We start from the raw sequence: 16,960 nt of genomic DNA, 5'->3' as shown, positions 1-16,960 counted from the left end.
TACACTGCTCAAAAAAATAAAGGGAACACTTAAACAACACAATGTAACTCCAAGTCAATCACACTTCTGTGAAATCAAACTGTCCACTTAGGAAGCAACACTGATTGATAATAAATTTCACATACTGTTGTGCAAATGGAATAGGCAAAAGGTGAAAATTATAGGCAATTAGCAAGACACCCCTAATAAAGGAGTGGTTCTGCAGGTGGTAACCACAGACCACTTCTCAGTTCCTATGCTTCCTGGCTGATGTTTTGGTCACTTTTGAATGCTGGCGGTGCTTTCACTCTAGTGGTAGCATGAGACGGAGTCTACAACCCACACAAGTGGCTCAGGTAGTGCAGCTCATCCAGGATGGCACATCAATGCGAGCTGTGGCAAGAAGGTTTGCTGTGTCTGTCAGCGTAGTGTCCAGAGCATGGACGCGCTACCAGGAGACAGGCCAGTACATCAGGAGACGTGGAGGAGGCCGTAGGAGGGCAACAACCCAGCAGCAGGACCGCTACCTCCGCCTTTGTGCAAGGAGGAGCAGAAGAAGCACTGCCAGAGCCCTGCAAAATGACCTCCAGCAGGCCACAAATGTGCATGTGTCTGCTCAAACGGTCAGAAACAGACTCCGTGAGGGTGGTATGAGGGCCCGACGTCCACAGGTGGGGGTTGTGCTTACAGCCCAACACCGTGCAGGACGTTTGGCATTTGCCAGAGAACACCAAGATTGGCAAATTCGCCACTGACACCCTGTGCTCTTCACAGATGAAAGCAAGTTCACACTGAGCACGACACCGTGGAGAACGTTCTGCTGCCTGCAACATCCTCCAGCATGACCGGTTTGGCGGTGGGTCAGTCATGGTGTGGGGTGTCATTTCTTTGGGGGCCGCACAGCCCTCCATGTGCTCGCCAGAGGTAGCCTGACTGCCATTAGGTACCGAGATGAGATCCTCAGACCCCTTGTGAGACCATATGCTGGTGCGGTTGGCCCTGGGTTCCTCCTAATGCAAGACAATGCTAGACCTCATGTGGCTGGAGTGTGTCAGCAATTCCTGCAAGAGGAAGGCATTGATGCTATGGACTGGCCTGCCCGTTCCCCAGACCTGAATCCAATTGAGCACATCTGGGACATCATGTCTCGCTCCATCCACCAACGCCACGTTGCACCACAGACTGTCCAGGAGTTGGCGGATGCTTTAGTGCAGGTCTGGGAGGAGATCCCTCAGGAGACCATCCGCCACCTCATCAGGAGCATGCCCAGGCGTTGTAGGGAGGTCATACAGGCACGTGGAGGCCACACACACTACTGAGCCTCATTTTGACTTGTTTTAACCTCTATGGGCTATGTGGGAGCGTCCCACCCCTGGTACACCCTATCAACAACAGGTGAAATATCAAGAGCGCCAAATTTGAAAACAATTAAATGTCATAATTCAAATTTCTCAAACATACAACTATCTTACACCCTTTGAAAGATAAGCATCTCCTTAATCTAACCACGTTGTCCGATTTCAAAAAGGCTTTACGGCGAAAGCATAAAGTTAGATTATGTTAGGAGAGTACATTGACAATAGCTGTGTGTAATGTTTTGTCAATTCAAAGACAGGCGTCACCAAAAGCAGAAAACCAGCTAAAATTATGCACTAACCTTTGACAATCTCCATCAGATGACACTCCTAGGACATTATGTTAGACAATACATGCATTTTTTGTTCTATCAAGTTCATATTTATATCCAAAAACAGCGTTTTACTATGGCGTTGATGTTGAGGAAATCGTTTCCCTCCAATAACCGCCAGTCAATCAGCACAACATATTAAATAATTACTATTCGAAAACATTGGTAAAATATTATATTGTCATTCAAAGAATTATAGATTTACATCTCTTGAACGCAACCGGATTGCCTGATTTAAAAATAACCTTACTGGGAAATCACACTTTGCAATAATCTGAGCACTGCGCCCAGAAAAATACGCTTTGCGATACAGATTAACCGCCATGTTGGAGAGATCTAAAATCGAAAATACTATGTAAATAATCCATTACCTTTGATTCTCTTCATCAGATGTCACTTCCAGGAATCCCAGGTCCATAACAAATGTAGTTTTGTTCGAAAAAGCTCATAATTTATGTCCAAAAAGCTCCGTGTTGTTAGCACATGATCTCATGATCTATGCCCGCCGGACTTGTCTTCATAAACGAGGGGGGGAAAAAATATTTACGTTCGTTCAAACATGTCAAACGTTGTATAGCATAAATCATTAGTGCCTTTTTTAACCAGAACATGAATAATATTCAAGGCAGACGATTGCATTCTCTTTTAAAACGTATTGGAACGAGAGTACCCAACATGAACTCGCGCGCCAGAGTCTAATTGGCCACCACCGTTCCAAGGCTCTTGTTCGGTCAGATCTCACAGTATAAGACTCAAAACACTTTGTAAAGACTGGTGACATCTAGTGGAAGCCATAGGAAGTGCTCAAAGATTAATAAGCCCCTGTGTGTTTCAATGGCATAGGTTTAAAGGTAATTCAACACATCAGGTATCCACTTCCTGTCAGAATTTGTCTCAGGGTTTTGACTGCCATATGAGTTCTGTTATACTTACAGACACCATTCAAACAGTTTTAGAAAATTCAGAGTGGTTTCTATCCAAACCTGAACAATAATATGCATATTCTAGCTTCTGAGTTGGTGTAGGAGGCAGTTAAAAATGGGCACATATTTTTTTAAAAATTCTCAATACTGCCCCCTAGCCCCAACAGGTTTTAAGGACATTACATCAAAGTTGGATCAGCCTGTAGTGTGGTTTTCCACTTTAATTTTGAGTGTGACTCCAAATCCAGACCTCCATGGGTTGATAAATTGGATTTCCATTGATTATTTTTGTGTGATTTTGTTGTCAGCACATTCAACTATGTAAAGAAAAACGAATTTAATAAGATTATTTCATTCATTCAGATCTAGGATGTGTTGTTTAAGTGTTCCCTTTATTTTTTTGAGCAGTATATTTTGATTTGTTTAACCTGTTGGGGATAGGGGGCAGTATTTGCACGGCCGGATAAAAAACGTACCCGATTTAATCTGGTTACTACTCCTGCCCAGTAACTACAATATGCATATAATTGTTTGATTTGGATAGAAAACACCCTAAAGTTTCTAAAACTGTTTGAATGGTGTCTGTGAGTATAACAGAACTCATTTGGCAGGCCAAAACCTGAGAAGATTCCAAACAGGAAGCGCTCTCTCTGACCATTTCATGGCCTTATTGATCATCTCTAACAAAAACAGGGGATCTCTGGCATGACGTGACATTTTCTAACGCTCCCATAGGCTCTCAGAAGGTGCCAGAAAGCTGAATCGTGGCTTTGCAGCCCATGGCTGAAAAACAGTAGCGCATTTTGATAGTGGCCGATCTGAGGACAATGGGAAGGGGCGCGCGTGCCCGAGTCGACTCAATGTTTACTTTCTCTCTCTTTGAACGAAAACCACCACTCCCGGTCGGAATATTATCGCTTTTTTACGAGAAAAATTGCATAAAAATTGATTTTAAACAGCGGTTGACATGCTTCGAAGTACGGTAATGGAATATTTAGAATTTTTTTGTCACGAAATGCGTCGTGCGCGTGACCCTTATTTACACTACAGATAGTGTCTTGAACGCACGAACAAAACGCCGCTATTTGGATATAACTATGGATTATTTTGAACCAAACCAACATTTGTTATTGAAGTAGAAGTCCTGGGAGTGCATTCTGACGAAGAACAGCAAAGGTAATAACATTTTTCTTATAGTTAATCTGACTTTGGTGAGTGCTAAACTTGCTGGGTGTCTAAATAGCTAGCCCTGTGATGCGGGCTATCTACTCAGAATATTGCAAAATGTGCTTTCACCGAAAAGCTATTTTAAAATCGGACATAGCGAGTGCATATAGGAGTTCTCTATCTATAATTCTTAAAATAATTGTTATGTTTTTTGTGAACGTTTATCGTGAGTAATTTAGTAAATTCACCGGAAGTGTTCGGTGGGAATGCTAGTCACATGCTAATGTAAAAAGCTGGTTTTTGATATAAATATGAACTTGATTGAACAAAACATGCATGTATTGTATAACATAATGTCCTAGGTGTGTCATCTGATGAAGATCATCAAAGGTTAGTGCTGCATTTAGCTGTGGTTTGGGTTTATGTGACATTATATGCTAGCTTGAAAAATGGGTGTTTGATTATTTCTGGCTGGGTACTCTGCTGACATAATCTAATGTTTTGCTTTCGTTGTAAAGCCTTTTTGAAATCGGACAGTGTGGTTAGATTAACGAGAGTCTTGTCTTTAAAATGGTGTAAAATAGTCATATGTTTGAGAAATTGAAGTAATAGCATTTCTAAGGTATTTGAATATCGCGCCACAGGATTAAACTGGCTGTTGAGTAGGTGGGACAATTTCGTCCCACATACCCTAGAGAGGTTAACACTATTTTGGTTACTACATGATTCCATATGTGTTATTTCATAGTTTTGATGTCGTCACTATTATTCTACAATGTAGAAAATTGTAAAAAAAATAAATAATAATAATACTTTGAATGAGTAGGTGTGTCCCAACTTTCGACTGGTACTGTATATCGGTTGTGCCCATCTCTGCATGTTGACATCTAGGCGTATTTTTATATTGATTGGAAACAAGGTACACGGTCAGTGTTGTAGGAGAATCAGCTAGTTTGACGTGTCTGTAGGCTGCATTGACACAACAGTGTTGGTACTACACTGGGTGAGCACAAAGAGTGAGCCTGTGCCTAGGGTACTGAACCGTGTGTGTGTGTGTGTGTGTGTGTGTGTGTGTGTGTGTGTGTGTGTGTGTGTGTGTGTGTGTGTGTGTGTGTGTGTGTGTGTGTGTGTGTGTGTGTGTGTGGGCGTGCGTGTGTGCGTGCGTGTGCTTTGCAATACTGAAGTCTTTACGACTGAACAAAACATTTTAAAGGCTGTACAGTCGTGGCCAAAAGTTTTGAGAATGACACAAATATTAATTTCCACAAAGTTTGCTGCTTCAGTGTCTTTAGATATTTTTGTTAGATGTTACTATGGAATACTGAATTATAATTACAGTGTGTCAAAGGCTTTTATTGACAATTACATGAAGTTGATGCAAAGAGTCAATATTTGCAGTGATGACCCTTCTTTTTCAAGACCTCTGCAATCCACCCTGGCATGCTGTCAATTAACTTCTGGGCCACATCCTGACTGATGGCAGCCCATTCTTGCATAATCAATGCTTGGAGTTTGTCAGAATTTGTGGGTTTTTGTTTGTCCACCCGCCTCTTGAGGATTAACCACAAGTTCTCATGGGATTAAGGTCTGGGGAGTTTCCTGGCCATGGACCCAAAATATCAATGTTTTGTTTCACGAGCCACTTAGTTATCACTTTTGCCTTATGGCAAGGTGCTCTATCATGCTGGAAAAGGCATTGTTCGTCACGAAACTGTTCCTGGATGGTTGGGAGAAGTTGCTCTCGGAAGATGTGTTGGTACCATTCTTTATTCATGGCTGTGTTCTTAGGCAAAATTGTGAGTGAGCCCACTCCCTTGGCTGAGAAGCAACCCCACACATGAATGGTCTCAGGATGCTTTACTGTTGGCATGACACAGGACTGATGGTAGCACTCACCTTGTCTTCTCCGGACAAGCTTTTTCCCGGATGCCCCAAACAATCGGAAAGGGGATTCATCAGAGAAAATGACTTTACCCCAGTCCTCAGCAGTCCAATCCCTGTACCTTTTGCAGAATATCAGTCTGTCCCTGATGTTTTTCCTGGAGAGAAGTGGCTTCTTTGCTGCCCTTCTTGACACCAGGCCATCCTCCAAAAGTCTTCGCCTCACTGTGCGTGCAGATGCACTCACACCTGCCGGCTGCCATTCCTGAGCAAGCTCTGTACCGGTGGTGCCCCAATCCCGCAGCTGAATCAACTTTAGGAGACGGTCCTGGCGCTTGCTGGACTTTCTTGGGCACCCTGAAGCCTTCTTCACAACAATTGAACTGCTCTCCTTGAAGTTGTTGATGATCCGATAAATGGTTGATTTAGGTGCAATCTTACTGGCAGCAATATCCTTGCCTGTGAAGCCCTTTTTGTGCAAAGCAATGATGACGGCACGTGTTTCCTTGCAGGTAACCATGGTAAGAGGAAGAACAATGATTCCAAGTACCACCCTCCTTTTTAAGCTTCCAGTCTGTTATTCGAACTCAATCAACATGACAGAGTGATCTTCAGCCTTGTCCTCGTCAACACTCACACCTGTGTTAACGAGAGAATCACTGACACCTGTGTTAACAAGAGAATCACTGACATGATGTCAGCTGGTCCTTTTGTGGCAGGGCTGAAATGCAGTGGAAATGTTTTGGGGGGGATTCAGTTCATTTGCATGGCAAAGAGGGACTTTGCAATTAATTGCAATTCATCTGATCACTCTTCATAACATTCTGGAGTATATGCAAATTGCCATCATACAAACTGAGGCAGCAGACTTAGTGAAAATTAATATTTCTGTCATTCTCAAAACTTTTGGCCACGACTGTAGACTCAGATTGGGTGTGCTATTTGCTTTCTACTGTTTTTTTTTTAAGTATGTGGATTCTTTCTGACATGAAATCTCTACCGTAGATTTTGCAATATTTTATATTACAAATACGTTGATATTGCTTTACTGTGAATAAGCTATTTCTAGATGCGATCGAATTTTAGCATGCATATTTACTGCTGTAATATACAAATATATGTTTTCAATAATTAATATTGCGTTTGACGCTTTGGAATTTGACACAGAACAGAAGGCATTTTAGGTTTTATTTATTTTAATGTGTATTTATGTAAATGTTTCCGTCAGTCATTATTTCTTTGTCTTATTCCTCTGAAAAAATGTATTTGTTTTCTCTTCTTTATGAGCAGAAGGAATTGTCTTTTACATTCCAGAATAAACATGGATTGTAACTGAAAAAACTATTCTGTGTTGTCTTCTTCTTACATTGACTATCTCATCCACACATTGTCTGTCCAGCACCTTCTTTACATACGTTCTCAATATCACGTTTTCCCTTTAACTGTTTGTTTGCCTACGGTAAAGATACCTGTAAGTCAGTGGAGGCTGGTGGGAGGAGCCATAGGAGGATGGGCTCATTGTAATGTCTGCAATGGAATTAATGGAACGGAGTCAAACGTGGTTTCCATATCTTTGATGTGTTTGATACTGTTCCATTTATTCAATTCCAGCCATTACAATGTGCCCATCCTCCTATAGCTCCTCCCACCAGCCTCCACTGCTGTACGTGCTGTAGACCTTACTGGCATATGCATTTCATGAGATATAACAATGTCTGTTCCGCTAATTCTATTTCTGTGGTTTACCCTTTTAGACGGTCTCAAATAACACCTTTTTAAGGCTCTGTTCTTTCATCTCCTTCCTTCTGTCCTCACACCCCCAATATGATTTATTATATATTCAAATAAAGACATGAAATATTGAACATACACATTATGGCTGTACTTAAGAAGCTGTTTTGAAATATGAGCGTTTTACAGTAAAGTTTATGTAAAGCTTTACTGCCCTCCATTGTCCATCACAGGTACTACTTTCCCATCCTCCTCCCTTCAATGTAAACAGTATCCTTCATCCCAATCCAACCCACTGCTAACAGTATACTATATCCCATACATCATTACTCATTGTGTATTTATTATTACATGTTTTATTTCTCTATTTTCTATCTCTCTGCATTGTTGGGAAGGGCCTGTCTACACCTGTTTACGAAGAATGTGCAGAATAAAATGTGATTTGATGTTTCACCAGTATCCTATATCCTACACGTCTGTCACCACTCACTGGGAGGTGGCCTCATGCAGTCACAGTCCATGGTCAGAATCCTGTTCACTAACATGTTGTTGGCTTTGTCACTGTGTCATCTTCACAGTGGCCGTAGCAATCCTTTTCCAGAGTCCATCTTGCACAGGTCCAATCGAGGGCCTCTCTCCCTCTTTTTCTTCAACGCTTTTCTTCATTTTAGAAATGATTATAAGGATACAGGTCCATACATACATGGCAATATGAAAAAGGCAGAGCTGATACATTTTGATAAAAGGTGAAAGGTCAGACTGAATGGTGGGCCCCAGGTGACAGAGGTGTACACAGCTCAGTGTCACATTCAGCAAGATGTCAAAGCTATGTGTTCGGACATGTTTCATTCCATATGCTATGTATGTATTCATCCATATAGTTGATATCTCTAGTATAATATCTCTCTGGGAAAAAACAGAAGTGTAAATATAGAGGATGTCAACAACAACGTGAAAGAAAGTGTGTTGCAGCAGCACTGATTTCGTTGTTTTTTTGGTCCAGGTCACCATAGTCTGTGGCCCTTAACCTTTCTCCCTTGACCCCTGGGATTGTATCAGTGGTAGGTAAGGCTTTGCGTAGAGGGTGGTTGCTGTGATTACAAGCTGTTGTTGGCAAGCATGCGGGTGAACTCGTCGATGAGGCTCTTGAAGGTGATCCTCCTGTCGGGGGTGCTCTCCCAACACTTCCTCATCAGCTCATACACCTGCAAGACAACATGATCATAACTAACGTAAGTTACAGAAACTACTTCATACACCTGCTAGACAACTAGGCTAGATACCCCTACCCGAGGTATAACAAAACATGTCTCCCATATATGAAATGGATGGTTGTGAAAAATGTTTTTATGCAAAAGTGGTTAAATTGATAGATATTGTGACACACCCCCTTAACTTAAACAGTGCAGAAGAATGCCTGGGGGACAGGTGTGGGGGGGCACCTAAGCTCATGTAACCCAATATCGTAAGCTATGATATTGCTCAAATTCAGAATACAAGTAGTCAGTGCATTCAGAAAGTATTCTGACCCCTTCACTTTTTCCACATTTTGTTACGTTACAGCCTTATTCTAAAATGGATTCAATTGTTTTTCCTCCTCTTCAATCTACACACAATACTCCATAATGACAAAGCAAAAACAGGTTTTTAGAATTTGTTTCACATTTATAAAAAATTTAAAACTGAACTATAACATTTACATGCAGTTGAAGTCGGAAGTTTACATACAACTTAGCCAAATACATTTAAACTCAGTTTTTCACAATTCCTGCCATTTAATCCGAGTAAAAATTCCCTGTTTTAGGTCAGTTAGGATAACCACTTTATTTTAAGAATGTGAAATAATAGTATAGAGAATGATTTATTTCAGCTTTTATTTATTTCATCACATTCCCAGTTGGTCAGAAGTTTACATACACTCAATTAGTATTTGGTAGCATTGTCTATAAATTCCGGCTACCCGGATAAAGCACTAAATAAACTTCAGTTAGTGCTAAATACGGCTGCTAGAATCCTGACTAGAACCAAAAAATGTGATCATATTACTCCAGTGCTAGCCTCCCTACACTGGCTTCGTGTTAAGGCAAGGACTGATTTCAAGGTTTTACTGCTAACCTACAAAGCATTACATGGGCTTGCTCCTACCCATCTTTCCAATTTGGTCCTGCCGTACATACCTACACGTACGCTACGGTCACAAGACACAGGCCTCCTAATTGTCCCTATAATTTCTAAGCAAACAGCTGGAGGCAGGGCTTTCTCCTATAGAGCTCCATTTTTATGGAATGGTCTGCCTACCCATGTGAGAGACGCAGACTCGGTCTCAACCTTTAAGTCTTTATTGAAAACTCATCTCTTCAGTAGGTCCTATGATTGAGTGAAGTCTGGCCCAGGAGTGTGAAGGTGAACGGAAAGGCTCTGGAGCAATGAACCGCCCTTGCTGTCTCTGCCTGGCCGGTTCCCCTCTCTCCATTGGGATTTCTCTGCCTCTAACCCTATTACAGGGGCTGAGTCACTGGCTTACTGGTGCTCTTCCATGCCGTCCCTAGGAGGGGTGCGTCACTTGAGTGGGTTGAGTCACTGACGTGGTCTTCCTGTCTGTGTTGGCGCCCCCCCTTGGGTTGTGCCGTGGCGGAGATCTTTGTGGGCTATACTCGGCCTTGTCTCAGGATGGTAAGTTGGTGGTTGAAGGTATCCCTCTAGTGGTGTGGGGGCTGTGCTTTGGCAAAGTGGGTGGGGTTATATCCTGCCTGTTTGGCCCTGTCTGGGGGTATCATCGGATGGGGCCACAGTGTCTCCTGACCCCTCCAGTATTTATGCTGCAGTAGTTTATATGTCGGGGGGCTAGGGTCAGTCTGTTATATCTGGAGTATTTCTCCTGTCTTATCCGGTATCCTGTGTGAATTTAAGTAAGCTCTCTCTTTCTTTCTTTCTTTCTTTCTTTCTTTCTTTCTTTCTTTCTTTCTTTCTTTCTTTCTTTCTTTCTTTCTTGCTTTCTTGCTTGCTTGCTTGCTTGCTTGCTCGCTCTCGGAGGACCTGAGCCCTAGGACCATGCCTCAGCACTACCTGGCATGATGACTCCTTGCTGTCCCCAGTCCACCTGACCGTGCTGCTGGTCCAGTTTCAACTGTTCTGCCTGCGGCTATAAAACCCTGACCTGTTCACCGGACGTGCTACCTGTCCCAGACCTGCTGTTTTCAACTCTCTAGAGACAGCAGGAGCGGTAGAGATACTCTCAATGATCGGCTATGAAAAGCCAACTGAAATTTACTTCTTGCACCCTTGACAACTACTGTGATTATTATTATTTGACCATGCTGGTCATTTATGAACATTTGAACATCTTGGCCATGTTCTGTTATAATCTCCACCCGGCACAACCAAAAGAGGACTGGCCACCCCTCATAGCCTGGTTCCTCTCTAGGTTTCTTCCTAGGTTGTGGCCTTTCAAGGGAGTTTTTCCTAGCCACCGTGCTTCTACGCCTGCATTGCTTGCTGTTTGGGGTTTTAGGCTGGGTTTCTGTACAGCACTTTGAGATATCAGCTGATGTAAGAAGGGCTATATAAATACATTTGATTTAAAACGTTTCAGGTAGCCTTCCACAAGCTTCCCACAATAAGTTGGGTGCATTTTGGCACATTCCTCCTGACAGAGCTGGTGTAACAGTCAGGTTTGTAGGCCTCCTTGCTCGCACATGCTTTTTCACTTCTGCCCACAAATGTTCTATGGGATTGAGGTCATGGCTTTGTGATGGCCACTCCAATACCCTGACTTTGTTGTCCTTAAGCCATTTTGCCACAACTTTGGTCGTATGCTTGGGGTCAATGTCCATTTGGAAGACCCATTTGCGACCAAGCTTTAACTTCCTGACTGATGTCTTGAGATATGGCTTCAATATATCCACATAATTTCCCGCCTCATGATGCTATCTATTTTGTGAAGTGTACCAGTCCCTCCTGCAGCAAAGCACCCCCACAATATGATGCTGCCACCCCCGTGCTTCATGGTTGGGATGGTGTTCTTTGACTTGCAAGCCCCCCCCTTTTTCCTCCAAACATAACGATGGTCATTATGGCCAAACAGTTCTATTTTTGTTCCATCAGACCAGAGGACATTTCTCCAAAAAGTATGATCTTTGTCCCCATGTGCAGTTGCAAACCGTAGTCTGGCTTTTTTTATGGCGGTTTTGGAGCAGTGGCTTCTTTCTTGCTGACCGGCCTTTCAGGTTATGTTGATATAGGATTTGTTTTAATTTTTACTAGGAATAAATGTCAAGAATGATGAAAAACTGAGTTTAAATGTATTTGGGTAAGGTGTATGTAAACCTCCGACTTCAACTGTAGATACTTTTGTACCTGTTTCCTCCAGCATCTTCACAAGGTCCTTTGCTGTTGTTCTGGGATTGATTTGCACTTTTCGCATCTCCTTTCTGAGCAGTATGACGGCTGTGTGGTCCCATGGTGTTTATACTCGCGTACTATTGTTTGTATAGATGAACGTGGTACCTTCAGGTGTTTGGAAATTGCTCCCAAGGATGAACCAGACTTGTGGAGGTCTACAATTTTTTTTCTGAGGTCTTGGCTGATTTCTTTTGATTTTCCCATGATGTCAAGCAAAAAGGCACTGAGTTTGAAGGTAGGCCTTGAAATACATCCACAGGTACACCTCCAATTGACTGAAATTATGTCAATTAGCCTATCAGAAGCTTCCAAATCCATGACATCACTTTCTGGAATTTTCCAAGCTGTTTAAAGCCACAGTCAACTTAGTGTATGTAAACTTCTGACCCACTGAAATTGTGATACAGTGAATTATAAGTGAAATAATCTGTCTGTAAACAATTGTTGGAAAAATTACTTGTGTCATGCACAAAGTAGATGTCCTTCTTGTTTGTTAACAAGAAATTTGTGGAGTGGTTGAAAAACGAGTTTTAAGGACTCCAACCTAAGTATATGTAAACTTCCGACTTCAACTGTAAGTATTACTCAATACTTTGTTTAAGCACCTTTGGCAGCAATTACAGTCGCGAGTCTTCTTGGGTATGACGCTACATGCTTGGCACACCTGTATTTGGGGAGTTTCTCCCATTCTTCTCTGCAGATCCTCTCAAGCGCTGGCAGGTTGGACAGCTAATTTCACATCTCTCCATGGATGTTTGATCAGGTTCAAGCCCGGGCTCTGGCTGGGCCACTCAAGGACATTCAGAGACTTGTCCCGAAACCATTCCTGCGTTGTCTTGGCTGTGTGCTTAGGGTCGTTGTCCAGTCTGAGGTCCTGAGCGCTCTGGAGCAGGTTTTCATCAAGGATCCCTCTGTACTTTTCTCTTTGCCTCGATCCTGACTAGTCTCCCACTCCCTGCCAATAAACAACATCCCCACAGCATGATGCTGCTACCACCATGCTTCACCATAGGGATGGTGCCAGGATTCCTCGAAACGTGACACTTGGCATTCAGGCCAAAGAGTACAATCTTGGTTTCATCAGACCAGAGAATCTTGTTTCTCATGGCCTGAGAGTCTTTTGGTGCCTTTTGGCAAACTCCAAGAGGCCTGTCATGTGCCTTTTACTGAGGAGTAGCTTCCGTCTAGCCACTCTACCATAAAGGCCTGATTGGTGGAGTGCTGCAGAGATGGCTGTCCTTCTGGAAGGTTCTCCCATTGGTTTCTTAGTCACCTCCTTGACCAAGGCCCTTCTTCCCTGATTGCTCAGTTTGGCTGGGCGGACAGCTCTATGCAGAGTCTTGGTGGTTCCAAACTTCTTCCATTTAAGAATGATGGAGGCCACTGTGTTCTTGGGGACCTTCCATGCTGCAGACATTTTTTGGTACCCGTAAAATTTTATTGAATCCATTTTAGATTAAGGCTGTAATGTAAGAAAATGTGGAAAAAGTGAAGGGGTCTGAATACTTCCCGAATGTACTGTACATAAACAATCAGCATTATGATATATTTATTAGTCTTGGAAATATATACCTGGAAACACACCGATACAATAGGTGGACATATCAACTATGAATATTTATGATGAATGTAATGTAAACTTCACTTTTTGGTAGCTGTTCAAAATATTGCTCTCATTCAGGGCTGTATGGGTCTGCCTTTTTGATGTTGTGGCTATTGTAATTGGCTCTAAGGAAAACAAGTGGGCTCAGACATCGAAAAAAAATTGGGGTCAAAGACAACTTAAAGGATTTTGTACACTGCTCAAAAAAATAAAGGGAACACTTAAACAACACAATGTAACTCCAAGTCAATCACACTTCTGTGAAATCAAACTGTCCACTTAGGAAGCAACACTGATTGACAATACATTTCACATGCTGTTATGCAAATGGAATAGACAACAGGTGGAAATTATAGGCAATTAGCAAGACACCCCTAATAAAGGAGTGGTTCTGCAGGTGGTGACCACAGACCACTTCTCAGTTCCTATGCTTCCTGGCTGATGTTTTGGTCACTTTTGAATGCTGGCGGTGCTTTCACTCTAGTGGTAGCATGAGACGGAGTTTTACAACCCACACAAGTGGCTCAGGTAGTGCAGCTCATCCAGGATGGCACATCAATGCGAGCTGTGGCAAGAAGGTTTGCTGTGTCTGTCAGCGTAGTGTCCAGAGCATGGAGGCGCTACCAGGAGACAGGCCAGTACATCAGGAGACATGGAGGAGGCCGTAGGAGGGCAACAACCCAGCAGCAGGACCGCTACCTCCGCCTTTGTGCAAGGAGGAGCAGGAGGAGCACTGCCAGAGCCCTGCAAAATGACCTCCAGCAGGCCACAAATGTGCATGTGTCTGCTCAAATGGTCAGAAACAGACTCCATGAGGGTGGTATGAGGGCCCGACGTCCACAGGTGGGGGTTGTGCTTACAGCCCAACACCGTGCAGGACGTTTGGCATTTGCCAGAGAACACCAAGATTGACAAATTCGCCACTGGCGCCATGTGCTCTTCACAGATGAAAGCAGGTTCACACTGAGCACATGTGACAGAGTCTGGAGACGCCGTGGAGAACGTTCTGCTGCCTGCAACATCCTCCAGCATTTCTTTGGGGGGCCGCACAGCCCTCCATGTGCTCGCCAGAGGTAGCCTGACTGCCATTAGGTACCGATATGAGATCCTCAGACCCCTTGTGAGACCATATGCTGGTGCGGTTGGCCCTGGGTTCCTCCTAATGCAAGACAATGCTAGACCTCATGTGGCTGGAGTGTGTCAGCAGTTCCTGCAAGAGGAAGGCATTGATGCTATGGACTGGCCCGCCCGTTCCCCAGACCTGAATCCAATTGAGCACATCTGGGACATCATGTCTCGCTCCATCCACCAACGCCACTTTGCACCACAGACTGTCCAGGAGTTGGCGGATGCTTTAATCCAGGTCTGGGAGGAGATCCCTCAGGAGACCATCCGCCACCTCATCAGGAGCATGCCCAGCCGTTGTAGGGAGGTCATACAGGCACGTGGAGGCCACACACACACTACTGAGCCTCATTTTGACTTGTTTTAAGGACATTACATCAAAGTTGGATCAGCCTGTAGTGTGGTTTTCCACTTTAATTTTGAGTGCGACTCCAAATCCAGACCTCCATGGGTTCATAAATTGGATTTCCATTGATTATTTTTGTGTGATTTTGTTGTCAGCACATTCAACTATGTGAAGAAAAAAGTATTTAATCAGATTATTTCATTCATTCAGATCTAGGATGTGTTATTTTAGTGTTCCCTTTATTTTTTGGGAGCAGTGTATCTTTAGCCCCAAGTCTTGCAATTAAGTCAAAGGGGCAATCACAGATTATATTTAGTCTCAAATCCAATATGGCTGCCATAATAACATTTGATGGAGGTTAAAAATCACCTGTAAATATGAATTTAGTATTTTTTTATATTTTTTTATTGTGTACAATAGTCATGCCTATAAAGACTGTTGGTGTGTATACATTTTATTCTGAATCAGTGGAGGCTGCTGATGGGAGGACATCTCATAATAATGTCTGGAACTGCGCAAAAGGAATTGCATTTTCCACTTATTCCGTTCCAGCCAATACCCCGAGCCCGTCCTCCCCAGTTAAGGTGCCACCAACCTCCTGTGTTCTGAATCCAATATGGCCAACATGATTACATTCAAACACCTTAGCCTGCATATAAGTAGCCCTAGTTCATTTTGATTGTGTTATTCTGTCTTTTAAATTGTTTCATAAGGCTCTTGGTATTTCTAGCACTATGAGTGGCATTGCCAGGCCTCTGTTGTGTTTGAATAGTCGAAGCCAACTAGTTTTTCAAATTGTGTTCATGTTTAAATCTCACTCACACACTGACAGCATATCAATAATGGGCAATTCCACTAAATATAATAAGGTTTTCACGACACAAGCGCACAGTAGCGTAACCAAGTTATAGGGGGGGGTAATGTAATTGCAAGAGTAGGGGCTAAACATATAAAATCCACAGACAAACCTTTGCTACGACAAAAAAAAATACAGTTTTCGGTGTCTGAGCACACTTGCCTTAGAGACGATTACAATAGTCACAACATCAAAACACTTGTGACTGTATACATTTTTCTCAGGCAGGACCATACAGCACTGAATGAGAGTTGACTTGGAAAGTTGTCTATTGAACAGCTACCAGTTTTGTTTACATGCATGAGAAATATTATTATCATAACTAACGTTAGTTAAAGAAAATATTTCATACACCTGCCAGACGAACAAGGCCCACAGGCAGATGCAAGTCTCAATAATGACTTCTAGACATTACATTTCTAGGATTATTAAATTATTCTAGTCACTGTAAAAAACCCTGTAGGTGAATAAAAAAATATATCAAAAGGCACTTTTCTAGCTCCATAAATTATCTCAGAGGATGGTGATTTGAATGACCTATTGAGGATTCCTCTTTATGGTGGAGAAAGAGTTTAAAGAGAGAGAGCATGTTGTGCGTGATGGGGTGACTCTGAATAGCATGAGGTAGGCAGGCAGGTAGGTATGTAGCTAGGTATGTAGATCCTACCGTTCCAGGACAGCTCTCAGGGCGGGGCAGCCTTTTCCCCTCCTCCAGCGCCTTGACCAATCGCGTCACAGTCATCTGACCCTGAGTGGGACCAATCATCTTCAAGAACACCTATGGGGACAGGTCAGGGGGAGGGGAGAGCAGAGATACGTCACCATGGAGATGTGATGAAATGACCCCTGAAATCTAGCCAGTGAGGACTGGAGTGACTTAGAGTTGTATTGTTGTCACATACATTCAGAAGACATTAGTCATCGAACCTTACCTCTACATTACATTTAACATTCTATAATCTATTTCAAAACAGTCTGTAGACAACATAAAATGCCTTCAGAAAGTATTCACACTCCTTGACTTTTGTTGTATAACAAAGGGGGGTTAACAATGGATTTAATTGTCATTTTTTTGACAATGATCTACACAAAATACTCTATAATGTTAAAGTGGAAGAAAATGTCTAACATTTGTAAAACATTTATGAAAAATAAAACAGTAATATATCTTGATTAGAGAAGTATTCAACCCCCTGAGTCAATAAATGTTAGAATCACCTTGGGCAGCGACTACAGCTGTGAGTCTTTCTGGGTATGTCTA

The 16,960-nt window shown here is 42.7% G+C and overlaps 1 protein-coding gene across 2 annotated transcripts in view; it reads right to left on the bottom strand.

Moving 5' to 3' along the window:
* Positions 1–6,812: 6,812 nt before the first annotated feature.
* Positions 6,813–16,960, bottom strand: part of jak1 (Janus kinase 1) — a 71,771-nt gene continuing 61,623 nt past the window's right edge. Inside the window, exons 23-25 of one of the 2 annotated variants that reach the window (XR_014379037.1) lie at positions 16,367–16,477; positions 7,305–8,573; positions 6,813–7,123 (exon numbers count right to left, since the gene is read on the bottom strand). Coding sequence is in view for 1 of the 2 variants with exons in the window: in XM_014123419.2 (XP_013978894.1) it covers positions 8,466–8,573; positions 16,367–16,477 (219 nt within the window). In the remaining variant the exon portion in view is untranslated. Of the gene's footprint in view, positions 8,574–16,366; positions 16,478–16,960 lie in introns of both variants that reach the window. The other variant, XM_014123419.2, reaches the window with a different exon arrangement.

The sequence above is a fragment of the Salmo salar genome, chromosome 10 (genome assembly GCF_965601325.2).
Source record: "Salmo salar chromosome 10, fSalSal1, whole genome shotgun sequence".
Classification (NCBI taxonomy): domain Eukaryota; kingdom Metazoa; phylum Chordata; class Actinopteri; order Salmoniformes; family Salmonidae; genus Salmo; species Salmo salar.
The sequence above is the reverse complement of the archived record's forward strand: the minus strand, read 5'-3'. Positions and strand labels throughout refer to the sequence as shown.